The sequence below is a fragment of the Schistocerca americana genome, chromosome X, assembly GCF_021461395.2.
Source record: "Schistocerca americana isolate TAMUIC-IGC-003095 chromosome X, iqSchAmer2.1, whole genome shotgun sequence".
Lineage (NCBI taxonomy): Eukaryota > Metazoa > Arthropoda > Insecta > Orthoptera > Acrididae > Schistocerca > Schistocerca americana.
Genome location: NC_060130.1, coordinates 786,679,310 through 786,693,906, shown reverse-complemented (window position 1 = coordinate 786,693,906; position 14,597 = coordinate 786,679,310). Strand labels below are relative to the sequence as shown.

The 14,597-nt window shown below is 41.0% G+C and overlaps 1 protein-coding gene across 1 annotated transcript in view; it reads left to right on the top strand.

The window, feature by feature from the left end:
- Positions 1-523: 523 nt before the first annotated feature.
- LOC124556320 (mucin-22-like) overlaps positions 524-14,597 on the top strand; it is a 54,732-nt gene continuing 40,658 nt past the window's right edge. Inside the window, exons 1-3 of the mRNA XM_047130292.1 lie at positions 524-1,235; positions 1,374-2,183; positions 2,322-4,022. Coding sequence (XP_046986248.1) covers positions 524-1,235; positions 1,374-2,183; positions 2,322-4,022 — 3,223 coding nt within the window. The remainder of the gene's footprint in view (positions 1,236-1,373; positions 2,184-2,321; positions 4,023-14,597) is intronic.

The following is a 14,597-nucleotide window of genomic DNA, read 5'->3' as shown; positions in this document are numbered from 1 at the left end:
ACGAAAAGGAGACGGAGGGAGACTATGTTAATAATCGCATTTTCCTAAACAACTCAATAATACAATGTAACAATAATCACTTTATTCATCCCCTACACTATCCAAATTAAAAAATGAAAACAGCATCTGACATAACGTGTAAAGAGCAGATTCCAGCTCCAACAAGGAGGGAGATGAAACAACAATTCACCACCTGTACGTATAATAAGAAAAATTCAAATCTACATATCAAACTTTACATTAGTCTGGGATTACTGTAAAGCTCATATTGTAAGAGAAAACCGTTACCATAAAGGAGGTCATGTCTAATTCATGAACACATCCATAATAATACAAGCATACATAAACCCATTCACAAATACTTAAAGATGGGAACACAATCAATAATCATTCGTGTTTTACAGGAACAGGCGACACATCGAATGAAGGCAGGATACCATCAACAGATGGTAATGCAAGTAACATAAAGAGTACACCTTCCGCCGCTTCGAGTGAACCAGACACAGACGATGCATTTACTCCCATGTCGTCAGAGACCTCAAGTACTACTACAGAAACTACAGAAACAACCGCATCAGATCAGCTGACAAAAGAAGCGTCAGCCACAACAGATGACACGCTTACAACGCCAGATACAACAGAGTCTACTACTACTACTGACAGTAGTAATTCTGCTTCGACTGATGCATCTACAGATGATTCCTCTGTCCCTACTTCAACAGAGTCCACAACTGACACTACAGTTACAGAAACTTCAACATCAGAGCAATGGACAACAGAAGACTCAGCTGCAACAGAAGGCACAGATACAACGCCAGATGCAACTGAGTCTACCACTGATGACATAACGAGTACTACTACTTCTCCTTCGACTGAACCATCTACAGAAGATTCATCTGTCCCTACTTCGTCAGAGTCCACAACTGATACTACAGTTACAGAAACATCAACATCAGGGCAATCGACAACAGAAGGCTCAACTGCAACAGAAGGCACAGATACAACACAAGATCTAACCGAGTCTACCACTAAAGACACAACGAGTACTACTACTTCTCCTTCGACTGAACCATCTACAGAAGATTCATCCGTCCCTACTTCATCAGAGTCCACAACTGATACTACAGTTACAGAAATTTCGACATCAGAGCAATGGACAACAGAAGGCTCAACTTCAACAGAAGATACAGACACAACGCCAGATGCAACCGAGTCTACTACTGATGACATAACGAGTACTACTACTTCTCCTTCGACTGAACCATCTACAGAAGATTCATCTGTCCCTACTTCGTCAGAGTCCACAACTGATACTACAGTTACAGAAACATCAACATCAGAGCAATCGACAACAGAAGGCTCAACTGCAACAGAAGACACAGGTACAACTGAGTCTACTACTGATAACATATCGAGTACTACTACTACTCCTTCGACTGAACCATCTACAGAAGAGTCATCTGTCCCTACTTCATCAGAATCCACAACTGACACTACAGTTACAGAAAATTCAACATCAGAGCAATCGACAACAGACGGCACAACTGCAACAGAAAACACAGATACAACGCCAGATGCAACCGAGTCTACTACTGATGACATAACGAGTACTAGTATTTCTGCTTCGACTGAACCATCTACAGAAGATTCATCTGTCCCTACTTCGTCAGAGTCCACAACTGATACTACAGTTACAGAAACTTCAACATCAGAGCAATCGACAACAGAAGGCTCAACTGCAACAGAAGACACAGATACAACGCCAGATGCAACCGAGTCTACTACTGATGACGTAACGAGTACTACTACTTCTCCTTCGACTGAACCATCTACAGAAGATTCATCTGTCCCTACTTCATCAGAGTCCACAACTGATACTACAGTTACAGAAACTTCAACATCAGAGGAATCGACAACAGAAGGCTCAACTGTAACAGAAGACACAGATACACCGCCAGATGAAACCGAGTCTACTACTGATGACATAACGAGTACTACCACTTCTCCTTCGACTGAACCATCTACAGAAGATTCATCTGTCCCTACTTCGTCAGAGTCCACAACTGATACTACAGTTACAGAAACTTCAACATCAGAGCAATGGACAACAGAAGACTCAGCTGCAACAGAAGGCACAGATACAACGCCAGATGCAACTGAGTCTACCACTGATGACATAACGAGTACTACTACTTCTCCTTCGACTGAACCATCTACAGAAGATTCATCTGTCCCTACTTCGCCAGAGTCCACAACTGATACTACAGTTACAGAAACATCAACATCAGAGCAATCGACAACAGAAGGCTCAACTGCAACAGAAGACACAGGTACAACTGAGTCTACTACTGACAACATATCGAGTACTACTACTACTCCTTTGACTGAACCATCTACAGAAGATTCATCTGTCCCTACTTCATCAGAGTCCACAACTGACACTACAGTTGCAGAAGATTCAACATCAGAGCAATCGACAACAGAAGGCTCAACAGCAACAGAAAACACAGATACAACGCCAGATGCAACCGAGTCTACTACTGATGACATAACGAGTACTACTACTTCTGCTTCGACTGAACCATCTACAGAAGATTCATCTGTCCCTACTTCATCAGAGTCCACAACTGATACTACAGTTACACAAACTTCAACATCAGAGCAATCGACAACAGAAGGCTCAACTGCAACAGAAGACACAGATACAACGCCAGATGCAACCGAGTCTACTACTGATGACGTAACTAGTACTACTACTTCTCCTTCGACTGAACAATCTACAGAAGATTCATCTATCCCGACTTCTTCAGAGTCCACAACTGATACTACAGTTACAGAATCTTCAACATCAGAGCAATCGACAACAGAAGTCTCAACTGCAACACAAGACACAGATACAACGCCAGATGCAACCGAGTCTACTACTGATGACATAACGAGCACTAGTACTTCTGCTTCGACTGAACCATATACAGAAGATACATCTGTCCCTACTTCGTCAGAGTCCACAACTGATACTACAGTTACAGAAACATCAACATCAGTGCAATCGACAACAGAAGATTCAACTGCAACAGAAGACACAGATACAACGCCAGATGCAACCGAGTCTACTACTGATGACGTAACGAGTACTACTACTTCTCCTTCGACTGAACCATCTACAGAAGATTCATCTATCCCTACTTCGTCAGAGTCCACAACTGATACTACAGTTACAGAATCTTCAACGTCAGAGCAATCGACAACAGAAGTCTCAACTGCAACACAAGACACAGATACAACGCCAGATGCAACCGAGTCTACTACTGATGACTTAACGAGCACTAGTACTTCTGCTTCGACTGAACCATATACAGAAGATTCATCTGTCCCTACTTCGTCAGAGTCCACAACTGATACTACAGTTACAGAAACATCAACATCAGTCCAATCGACAACAGAAGATTCAACTGCAACAGAAGACACAGATACAACGCCAGATGCAACCGAGTCTACTACTGATGACATAACGAGTACTAGTACTTCAGCTTCGACTGAACCATCTACAGAAGATTCATCCATCCCTACTTCGTCAGAGTCCACAACTGATACTACAGTTACAGAATCTGCAACATCAGAGCAATCGACAACAGAAGTCTCAACTGCAACACAAGACACAGATACAACGCCAGATGCAACCGAGTCTACTACTGATGACATAACGAGCACTAGTACTTCTGCTTCGACTGAACCATATACAGAAGATACATCTGTCCCTACTTCGTCAGAGTCCACAACTGATACTACAGTTACAGAAACATCAACATCAGTGCAATCGACAACAGAAGATTCAACTGCAACAGAAGACACAGATACAACGCCAGATGCAACCGAGTCTACTACTGATGACGTAACGAGTACTACTACTTCTCCTTCGACTGAACCATCTACCGAAGATTCATCTGTCCCTATTTCATCAGAGTCCACAACTGATACCACAGTTACAGAAACTTCAACATCAGAGCAATCGACAACAGAAGGTTTGTAACGTCTCCGCTCGGGTGTACGTTAACTTTTTAAAGCCTGTACTATGATAAGTTGACGGGCTTCACCTTTTTAAGAAAGGATTTTAGTACATATGTTGACCGCGTGTACCTGAATGGAAACAAAATCGGACTTATACCCCTGTCAGCAACAACAATGATACGTCAAGCAAGTATAAGTGCAACTACACATTAGGACGGATAATAAACAGACACTGCAGACGCTACCAATGGTTAATAATACGGTCGCCAGCCTAATTAGGCATTGAGTGAGCTTTTCCCTTGTACAATTGGATGTACATACAAGCATAACCACACGTAGTAATACTGTATTATATGGTAAATTTTAGAACCAGAAAAATCTACTGAACTAAGACTTTCCCTTTTTGTACTAATTTGAACAAGCTATAAACACACAACATTACACTACAATGATTACTACGAACTGCGTTTTGCCTATTGATCCGACTGAAATCGGACATAGGTCACCCTAGAAATAGCGCTTTTGACACACACACATACAATGTCAATTTTAATAGTGGTAAAACACTGTTAAATTTAGGTTTTATTTTGACTTTAACTTTGCTGGTCAAATCAGTGCAATCACTTCAGAATTTAAATGAATAGAAAAGAAAAGAGTGAAAGAGGGGGGGAGAAGACCCTGAAACTGTTATGATCACGGTGTTGAAACCATTAACTATTGGAAACATAAATTACTCAGGATTTACAAAATATTAATTATTATTCTTATTGTCCAATTACTTCCTCATTTAACTACCATTATTTTTGTCTCAAATTAATTAAGCTTCCTTACTAAGCCAATTCCAAAATTATCTTAGTACTCTGTCAGACCTTTGCTCTTTACTTATATTTTCATTAACCATAAAGCTCCTTGAAATTCATTCTAGCATAAATAGGTCTGCAGTTAATTCTAATTAACATGAACTTTAAATCTTCATTTCGGGACACTCGGATTGCACAACATGTGGAAAGGACCCTGTCTAGGTGAGTGATTAGGATAATTCATTGATAGAACAATTCTGGTAAAAGTTAAGTTATTATTGAACTGTCAGGAACAAAATTAACACTGGTCCACACGAATACAATTCTAAAGATTCAACCTGTGCGAGTCGAAGCAGCGGTTGGCGGGCGGCGAGATGGCGAGGTGCACAGCACACATACAATCACAGCTATGGCTTTTGCTGTATTGGCACTTTGCTTCTTCTTAGCGTCGCCCTCATTCTCAATCCAGTGCCATTAGAATATAGCCATGCTGTATAGTCGTCGGAAGCGGCACATCCGAGGCTCAATGAAACCACTTTTTCCAGAATAGCCTCCTCGATCCGGAACGTGTTCCTCCGACTGATGCCCAACTCCGACTAGTACTGCTGCTGAGCCCGTTATGCCGTGCCTGTGTGCATTTTCCCGCGCTCGCCTGCCATCCACCCTTTACCGCTCCCCTACAGATAGGGTATTCACCAAAGGTTTTACATTCCACATATCTTAATACATTGCCTACGTATGGACCAGGCGGACAATTACAACTTTCACATCTTACAATAGTTTCAACATTAGTTACACTTCAATTTTGTTATAACATTGCTTGAAATTTCACATAAATATTAAAATTTACATCGAAAATTGTTTACAGTTTCTTTAACATATTGACATGAAAAGAAAAGAAATGGAATCAGAACATGATTATATTAATTTATTGAAATTCAGAAGAAAAATTTATTATAATTACTATAGTATAGTGTTGTTGTTGTTACACATGCCCCTGTTTCCAGTAAATTTCACGAAGTGCAAATTGACTGGGAACACTGAACTTTATATTTATACAGTTGTTCTGAATCTTTAAGTGAATGTCCAAAAAAATTTATACCACATACTCCCTTTCACTCACATTATATAGGTCTATATTTTTAACATATCAAGAACATTTACTTGTTATTTACTTAAGTGCCTTTTGCACAGTCCAACCTCCCATCACAACATTATTAAAATAGCAAATAACTCATTTTTACTAAAATTTTCAAAGAAATAACTTCAAAATCTGGAACATAACCACTTAACTATAATAGCAAACACAAATATTTATATACACTATAAGACAATTTATTGCTGCTTGCATTGAATGGCAGTCCATTTCCTTACTTACAAAAAAAAAAAAAAAAAAAAAAAAAAAAAACAAACACACACAATAATATTCAGAAAATTTACTACACATATTTGCTGCCTATTATTCAGATATGGCAGTCCTTTTCACCTCATTTTACCACATCACCTGTATCACACTTACAATTCTCCATTGATTATTTATCTGCCCTCATTGGTGTTTGGCAGTCCTTTATATTATGACTCATATACTGTGCACTTTGGTTTTGGCATTTATCCTTTCCTTTTCAGTCCTTTTCTCCATACATTCTTACATTTATAGTACATTTGGTAATCTGAAACTCACATAACTACATTAGCACACTGTCAATGGTATACATACATTTACAAAGATTTGTTACATTTGGAATAAAATAGTTTTAGCATAGGATACAGCACATTTACTGAAAATTATTTTCTGAGTGTACTTATGTCACTCACTCCTAGGAACATACAGTTTCAGGTCCACAACATTTCTTACACCTAAAGGTTTTTTGGATTTTGGGTAGATCAGGTAGTAAGCATTATCGTGTGGAATGTTCTGTATTACATATGGTCCATTATAAATATATTTAAATTTGGAAATTTCATGGTTCAGTTCACTAGACTTTTCGTGGGTTTTTAAAGAACATAATCCCCAGTTTTAAATTTTGAAACTTTCAGATTTTTATTGTGTCTTTTAGATCTAGATTCAGCTTTTTGTTTTGCCATTTTTCTTACTAATTCTTTCCTTTGACTCAACCCCAAAGTTGTACAAGGTGGGAACTCTAGTTTTTCCTCAATTAAACTTTTACTTCTGCTGCCTAACAAAATTTCTTCCGGTGGGAATCCAGTAGTTTCATGATGTAATGTGTTCATGACAGTCTCAAAGTCCGATATAAACTTGCCCCAGGCCCTATGGTTATGACTGCAGTACGTTCTACATAATCTTCCGATTTCTCGCATGTGCCTGTCAACCGGGTTGCTAGCAGGATGATAGGCTGCGATATATTTAACCTCTACTTCATTTTTGCTCCATTCCTTCTTTCCAAATTTTGGATATGAACTGGGGTCCATTGTCAGATAGTACTTCCTTGGGTTTCCCGATGGTCGTGAAGTATTCGACCATCCTATTAAATACAGCTTTTGCTGTTGCTCTTTTCAAGGGGTATAATTTCACAAACTTTGAAATACTTCCAAAATTACTAAAATATATGCACAATTTCCCGAAGTCTTTGGGAGGGGACCATATTAGTCTACCGATAATAAGTCTAGGGTGTCTTCAGGTAATGTACTTTGCATTGGACCCCTACTAGTTTTGTTCGGTACTTTGGCCTTTTGACAGACATCACACGACTTAACCCGTTCCTTTACGTTCTTACTGACACTACCAGCAATCACTACTACATTATTCAATTTATCCAAACACTTCTTTGGCCCACTATGCCCCAATGCTAAATGAAAATAGTCTATGACCTCGGTATCAAACCGGTGTGGCCAACATGCTCTCCATTCCTCAGTGATTAAATCTTTCCTCCTATATAAAATGCCTTTAAAGATTTTGTAATACTTCTTAACTTGAGGATACTGCACGTTCTCAAAATTAACCTTTACAGATTTCCACGTCGGATCCTCATTCTGATGGTATCTCATATTTTTACATATTTGTTCAATTTTCCTTTTTCCTGAAACCACTTCAATATACCTTATCTGAAAAGTACCCTCTTCACAATTTTCATTGGGCACTTCACTCATACCATTAGACAATCGAGATAAAGAATCTGCCACATAATTCTCAGTACCCTTAACATAGCAAATCTCGTAATCAAATTGTTGCAGGTACAAAGCCCAATGAGTTAGCCTGCCATTAAGTAAACGACAATCCTTAAGAAAAGTTAAAGCTTTGTGGTCAGTATGTATGATGAGTTTATGGCCCCACAAATAATTTCTGAATTTCTTTAACCCCCATATTATGGCTAAAGCTTCCTTTTCCGATATAGTGTAGTTTCTCTCGTATTTTGTTAGAGTTCTACTTGCAAACGCGATAGTCCTGTGTTCGATTTCTTTGCCATCACTGATTTCTTGGAAAACTTCTATACCAATTCCATAAGCACTGCTGTCAGTACTCATAAGGAAAGGTTTTGACAGTATAGGGTGATGCAAAATATTGTCATTCAAAAGTTCGCTTTTTAATTTTTCGAAATCTCTCATACACCCTTCAGTCCACACAAAAGCAATATTTTTCTTAAGTAGATTATTCAAATGAGGACTATTAAAAACTTGCCCCTTGACGAATTTTCTATAGAACCCACATAAACCCAAAAACTGTTTTCTATTTCTAGGAGCTGGACACTCTGCTATTGCACTTAACTTTTCCGGGTCCTTGCCAATACCGGTCGTAGTAATAATGTGCCCCAGAAACTTTATCTCCGATTTCACAAATTCACATTTCTTCCACTTAAGCGTCATGCCACCTGCTTGTAGAGCAACGAAAACTTTATGCAATAATTCACAATGCTCTTGCCATTCTTCCGTAGCAATTAGTAAATCATCTACATAAATGGTTAGCCAGGAACTCAGTTCCCTCCCTAATACAAAGTCCAGTGCCCTAATAAATACTGCCACAGAAGTGCTAAGCCCAAATGGCACTACTTTATACTGATAGCATTTCCCGGCAAATAGAAAAGCGGTATATTTACGGGATTCTTTACTTAATGGGATTTGCCAGTATCCGGCGGTCATATCCAGACTGGTTAAATACTTCACGTTATAAAATTTTTGGAGCATTTCGTCCAGATTTTCAGGTCTGTCTATTTCCTTCTTTACAATTTTGTTCAAAGTCCTGGCGTCGATAACTACTCTCACTCCCCCATCTCTTTTGTTCACGACGATTAGGGGACTATTATATTCGCTGCTACTCCGTTCGATTACACCCCATTCTATCATTTTATCTATTTCCGCTTGAACAGCCTGCCTCTTTGATATGGGTATCGAAAACGGTCTTACAAAGAAAGGTTTATGCTCTATTGTCTCAATCTGGTATTCGAAGTTCTTAACTAGGCCAGGTTTGTCCGAAAATACGGTGCTGTTACTATCTAAAATACACTCCTGGAAATTGAAATAAGAACACCGTGAATTCATTGTCCCAGGAAGGGGAAACTTTATTGACACATTCCTGGGGTCAGATACATCACATGATCACACTGACAGAACCACAGGCACATAGACACAGGCAACAGAGCATGCACAATGTCGGCACTAGTACAGTGTATATCCACCTTTTGCAGCAATGCAGGCTGCTATTCTCCCATGGAGACGATCGTAGAGATGCTGGATGTAGTCCTGTGGAACGGCTTGCCATGCCATTTCCACCTGGCGCCTCAGGTGGACCAGCGTTCGTGCTGGACGTGCAGACCGCGTGAGACGACGCTTCATCCAGTCCCAAACATGCTCAATGGGGGACAGATCCGGAGATCTTGCTGGCCAGGGTAGTTGACTTACACCTTCTAGAGCACGTTGGGTGGCACAGGATACATGCGGCCGTGCATTGTCCTGTTGGAACAGCAAGTTCTCTTGCCGGTCTAGGAATGGTAGAACGTTGGGTTCGATGACGGTTTGGATGTACCGTGCACTATTCAGTGTCCCCTCGACGATCACCAGATCCTACGGTCTTGGCGTGCATCCGTGCGTCGCTGCGGTCCGGTCCCAGGTCGACGGGCACGTGCACCTTCCGCCGACCACTGGCGACAACATCGATGTACTGTGGAGACCTCACGCCCCACGTGTTGAGCAATTCGGCGGTACGTCCACCCGGCTTCCCGCATGCCCACTATACGCCCTCGCTCAAAGTCCGTCAACTGCACATACGGTTCACGTCCACGCTGTCGCGGCATGCTACCAGTGTTAAAGACTGCGATGGAGCTCCGTATGCCACGGCAAACCGGCTGACACTGACGGCGGCGGTGCACAAATGCTGCGCAGCTAGCGCCATTCGACGGCCAACACCGCGGTTCCTGGTGTGTCCGCTGTGCCGTGCGTGTGATCATTGCTTGTACAGCCCTCTCGCAGTGTCCGGAGCAAGTATGGTGGGTCTGACACGCCGGTGTCAATGTGTTCTTTTTTCCATTTCCAGGAGTGTACCAAGCAATTCTGTTTTCTGTTCGGGAGATATTCCCTTCAAATTTTCCACCATTTCATTAAAATCATGCCCCTGCTTGTCACTCTCATTTATTAACCTCTGGACATGGTACACCTCATATTTGCTTGTCAAACCATCATTCCCTTGGTCAATCTCCAACACTAAAGAATCAATTTCTGAATCGAACACCTTCCCATTTTCCTCAAATTTTACTTCTAAATTCCTAGATGTACTATCAATTTTGATCACTTCCTGGCTACAATCAATAATAACCTTTTCTTTATCCAACCAATCTATTCCCAGAATCATTTCAGTACTCAAGTCTGGCACAACCAAAAAATCGTGTTCAAAGTTTTGTCCTTTTATACTAAATTCAACCAAAATCTGGTTCTTTATCGGCTTGCTAGTCTTGCCCATAGCACCAACAATTTTTACACCCGTCACTGACATAATTACTAGTCCAGGCTTATCACAAATGTGTTCGAAAAACGACTGGGAGATTGCACTTATCTGAGATTCAGTGTCAAGAAGTACTTGCAATTTCACATTATAAATTTCAACTGGTATTACAGTTTGTTTCGCCGTCGAATGTTTTTCATTGTTGTGATCTTCCCTAAGCAAATCCGGGTCGACGATAACATCGTCCCAAGATATGCTTTTAACATTCACCCCACATATGTCTGGTGGTTTCTTTGGTTCCGGGAGTTCAAAGTCATTAATTACTTGAACTCTTTGTAAAATAGACCCTGAGTCGTCAGGTGGCTTTTTCTTTCTTTGTTCAGTCTCAACATCTGGGTTTTGTTTTGAAACTTCGTCATCATTAGTTACAATATCACAATTAGCTGTATCCCCCTTATTTTCGCTATTACCGAAATATTCATCATCTGAACTATCGTCAGAATCCGACCATTCTGGATCGCTTTCAGGTTCTAACATAAACGCTTTTCTGAGACAGGCACTAAGTTCTCCCTCTGCATTTTGGTCAGGCTATAATTTTAATTCAATATCCTCTTTCGGCAAAACGGCCTCATCATCAGCTTTACTCACATCTACTGTTAATTCATATTTCGTGTAATCCTCGTGGACTTCCATTACTTTTAGGTAATCACCTGCCTCTTCCTCACGGTGCCTTTCGGTAGCAGCTTTTACTGTTGGCGGATCATTAACAGAAGTTACTTCCTCGTCAATGCTAAGGATTTCGTCCTCCAATTCCTTCCTATTTTTCACCTTCGTCCTATCGGCAGCACGCGTACTTTGCGCGGCGCTATTTACTCTCTCCTCTTTAAACTCGGGCCACGTCACCTTATCGACGTCCCTACTTCCTCCTTTTTCACTAATCAACTTCTTTGCATCATACTCCTTCTTAAAATCCTCCCACTCACATTGCTTTAGGCCCTTGTACAGATCGTCGATCTGCACACACCAATCAGTCACTTCTGCTAGATCATCCTCGCCATTTACTTTTTTGCTAACACTGCTAACCGCACCTCTCTGTGTATTCACAGTTTCATCTATTATTTTCTTCTCCACGGGATTATCACTCGTAATATATTCATCAGCTCTCACGGCTATGGTTCGTACCTAATGCTGCCGTATAGCTAGAGGCTTCTCTCCGAACAGCTGTTCTGCTAGGCTGGGTCGTTGCCCTCTGATGCTCCACTCGCCTGTTAACATGTAGCGCTCTGCACGGCAACGATGACTCATTTAAGCCCGCACCTGACGCTTGCTTCGCAACAACACGTTGCGTCGTTCCACGCCTGTCTCTAACCTGTCTCATAATATTACTGTCCATTCGGTAACCTTTCTCAAATCGGGGCCGGTATAGATTGTCCGCTTCCGTTTGGCCCGCAACGTTCGCGGAAATCAGTTTCCCGCGTCGTTATTATTTTGCGCGGTGTATCCTCTACTGCGACCAAGATAACTTCCTCGGCCTCTGCCTCTGCCTCTACCTCTCTGTATCATATTGACGCGAAACCCTTCGCCGTCATTTCTCTCGTCATTATTACGGTTATTTCGGTTACCAAAATTTTGATAATTGGCACGACTTTCGCGCCTGTGGTCTTCGTCTTCGACCCTTTCGAGAAATGCTTGGAAGCTGCGATGATTGCTTCCCACGTATCTCTTTGAATCTTCTGGAAGCTTTTTATATAGCTCCCAGATAATTTCTGAATCTGATCTTCGACCTCTTAAATGCGTCAATTTCCGGTACCAATATTCGCAGAAATCTCTCAAAGAATTCCTGCCCCTGTTATCATGAAGCTTGGCCATGATAAACTCGCGCCATAAATGATCCTGTTTTTGTTCGGACCAATATTCTTCCGTAAACCTTTGCTTGAATTCTTCGAATGTCATTCGTTCTGTATTCAAATTAATTCCCCAGCGCTTAGCGTCACCTGCTAAGGCGCTAATTACTACGTTTATCTTTTCCTGATCAGACAAGTGTTCAGGAAACATTCTCTCGCAATTTTTGATAAAATCTAACGGATGCCATCCGTTATGTTTCTTGGCGGGATCGAAGCGTTCCTCACCTTCTAACAGCTTCGTAATTGGTGTGCCATTACAAACAACACCAGGTCTATCTTTAATTTTACTCTCAAGATCGAAAATTTTGCCTTGAATTTTCGAAGTATTTTGTTCACATTTTTGTACACATCCGGTAACTTTCTCACCTAAATCTCTTTCAGTGTCTGAAACTGCCTTTTTCAATTGCGAGATTCCGTGTTGACATTCGTTTACGATCTCAGTTTTGAGACCGAAAATTTTTTCTTCTACTTTTGTTTCGACCAGAGGCTCTACTTTCTCTTGGATGTTGAGAATTTCAACATCAAACCTACTATTAATGTTGTCAATTTCCCCCTGCATCGTATCCATATTCTTATTAATAGTGTCAATTTCAAACTTCATAGTATAAACCACAGAACTTAAACTACCCACTTTTTGTTCTACCTGTTCTATTTGTTTACTAATTTTAATTCCTTGTTCTTCAACCTGTGCTTTAAGCTGACCAACTTGTGTTTTAAATTGCTCGTCAACGTGTGTTTTAAGCTGACTAACCTGATTACTGACTTGTTTTTGAAGCTGATCATTCTGTCCTGCAATTTGTTTGGTTAATTGTTCAAATAAATCGTTCATGCTTAAAATTTTCACACTGTTTTGTTCTACAGACTCGGTGTGTTCCCGTCCTACTTCAGAAGTTTCTTTCGGTTCTTTCTTTATCTGTGGAGAATCAAACATGTCAGTGGATTCATTCACATACCCACTATCATCTACAAAGTCACCCTCTACTTCCTGTTTTATTCCTTGCTGTGTCCGAGGCAATCTCAACCTTTCAATCTGTTCATTAACATGTTCGTGGTATTGTATGTACGCCAATTGTCTTTCGCTACCGCCATCTCTTATCTGGCCGCGTAAACTCCTGCTACTGCCATGCGCCTCTTCCATTACGCTCGGCACATCTACCCCGTCTACTTTCCTGTCCATACTGAATGTACGCTACACCACACTACCGTACTTGACGTTCACTGCTATTTGTTTTACTGAATACAATTGCAATTGGAGCCACTGAACATCCACTGTTCGGTATTCACTTTAATTTGTGACCGACAACAACTGGATGTCCTGTCACCGGGAAGTCACTTGTAACGTCTCCGCTCGGGCGTACGTTAACTTTTTAAAGCCTGTACTATGATAAGTTGACGGGCTTCACCTTTTTAAGAAAGGATTTTAGTACATATGTTGACCGCGTGTACCTGAATGGAAGCAAAATCGGACTTATACCCAGTCAGCAACAACAATGATACGTCAAACAAGTATAAGTGCAACTACACATTTGGACGAATAATAAACAGACACTGCAGCCGCTACCAATGGTTAATAATACGGTCGCCAGCCTAATTAGGCATTGAGTGAGCTTTTCCCTTGTACAAGTGGATGTACGTACAAGCATAAACACACGTAGTAATACTGTGTTATAAGCCCGCATCTCGTGGTCGTGCGGTAGCGTTCTCGCTTCCCACGCCCGGGTTCCCGGGTTCGATTCCCGGCGGGGTCAGGGATTTTCTCTGCCTCGTGATGGCTGGGTGTTGTGTGCTGTCCTTAGGTTAGTAAGGTTTAAGTAGTTCTAAGTTCTAGGCGACTTATGACCACAGCAGTTGAGTCCCATAGTGCTCAGAGCCATTTGAACCATTTGAACTGTGTTATAGGGTAAATTTTAGAACCAGAAAAATCTACTGAACTAAGATTTTCCCTTTTTGTACTAATTTGAACAAGCTATAAACACACAACATTACACTACAATG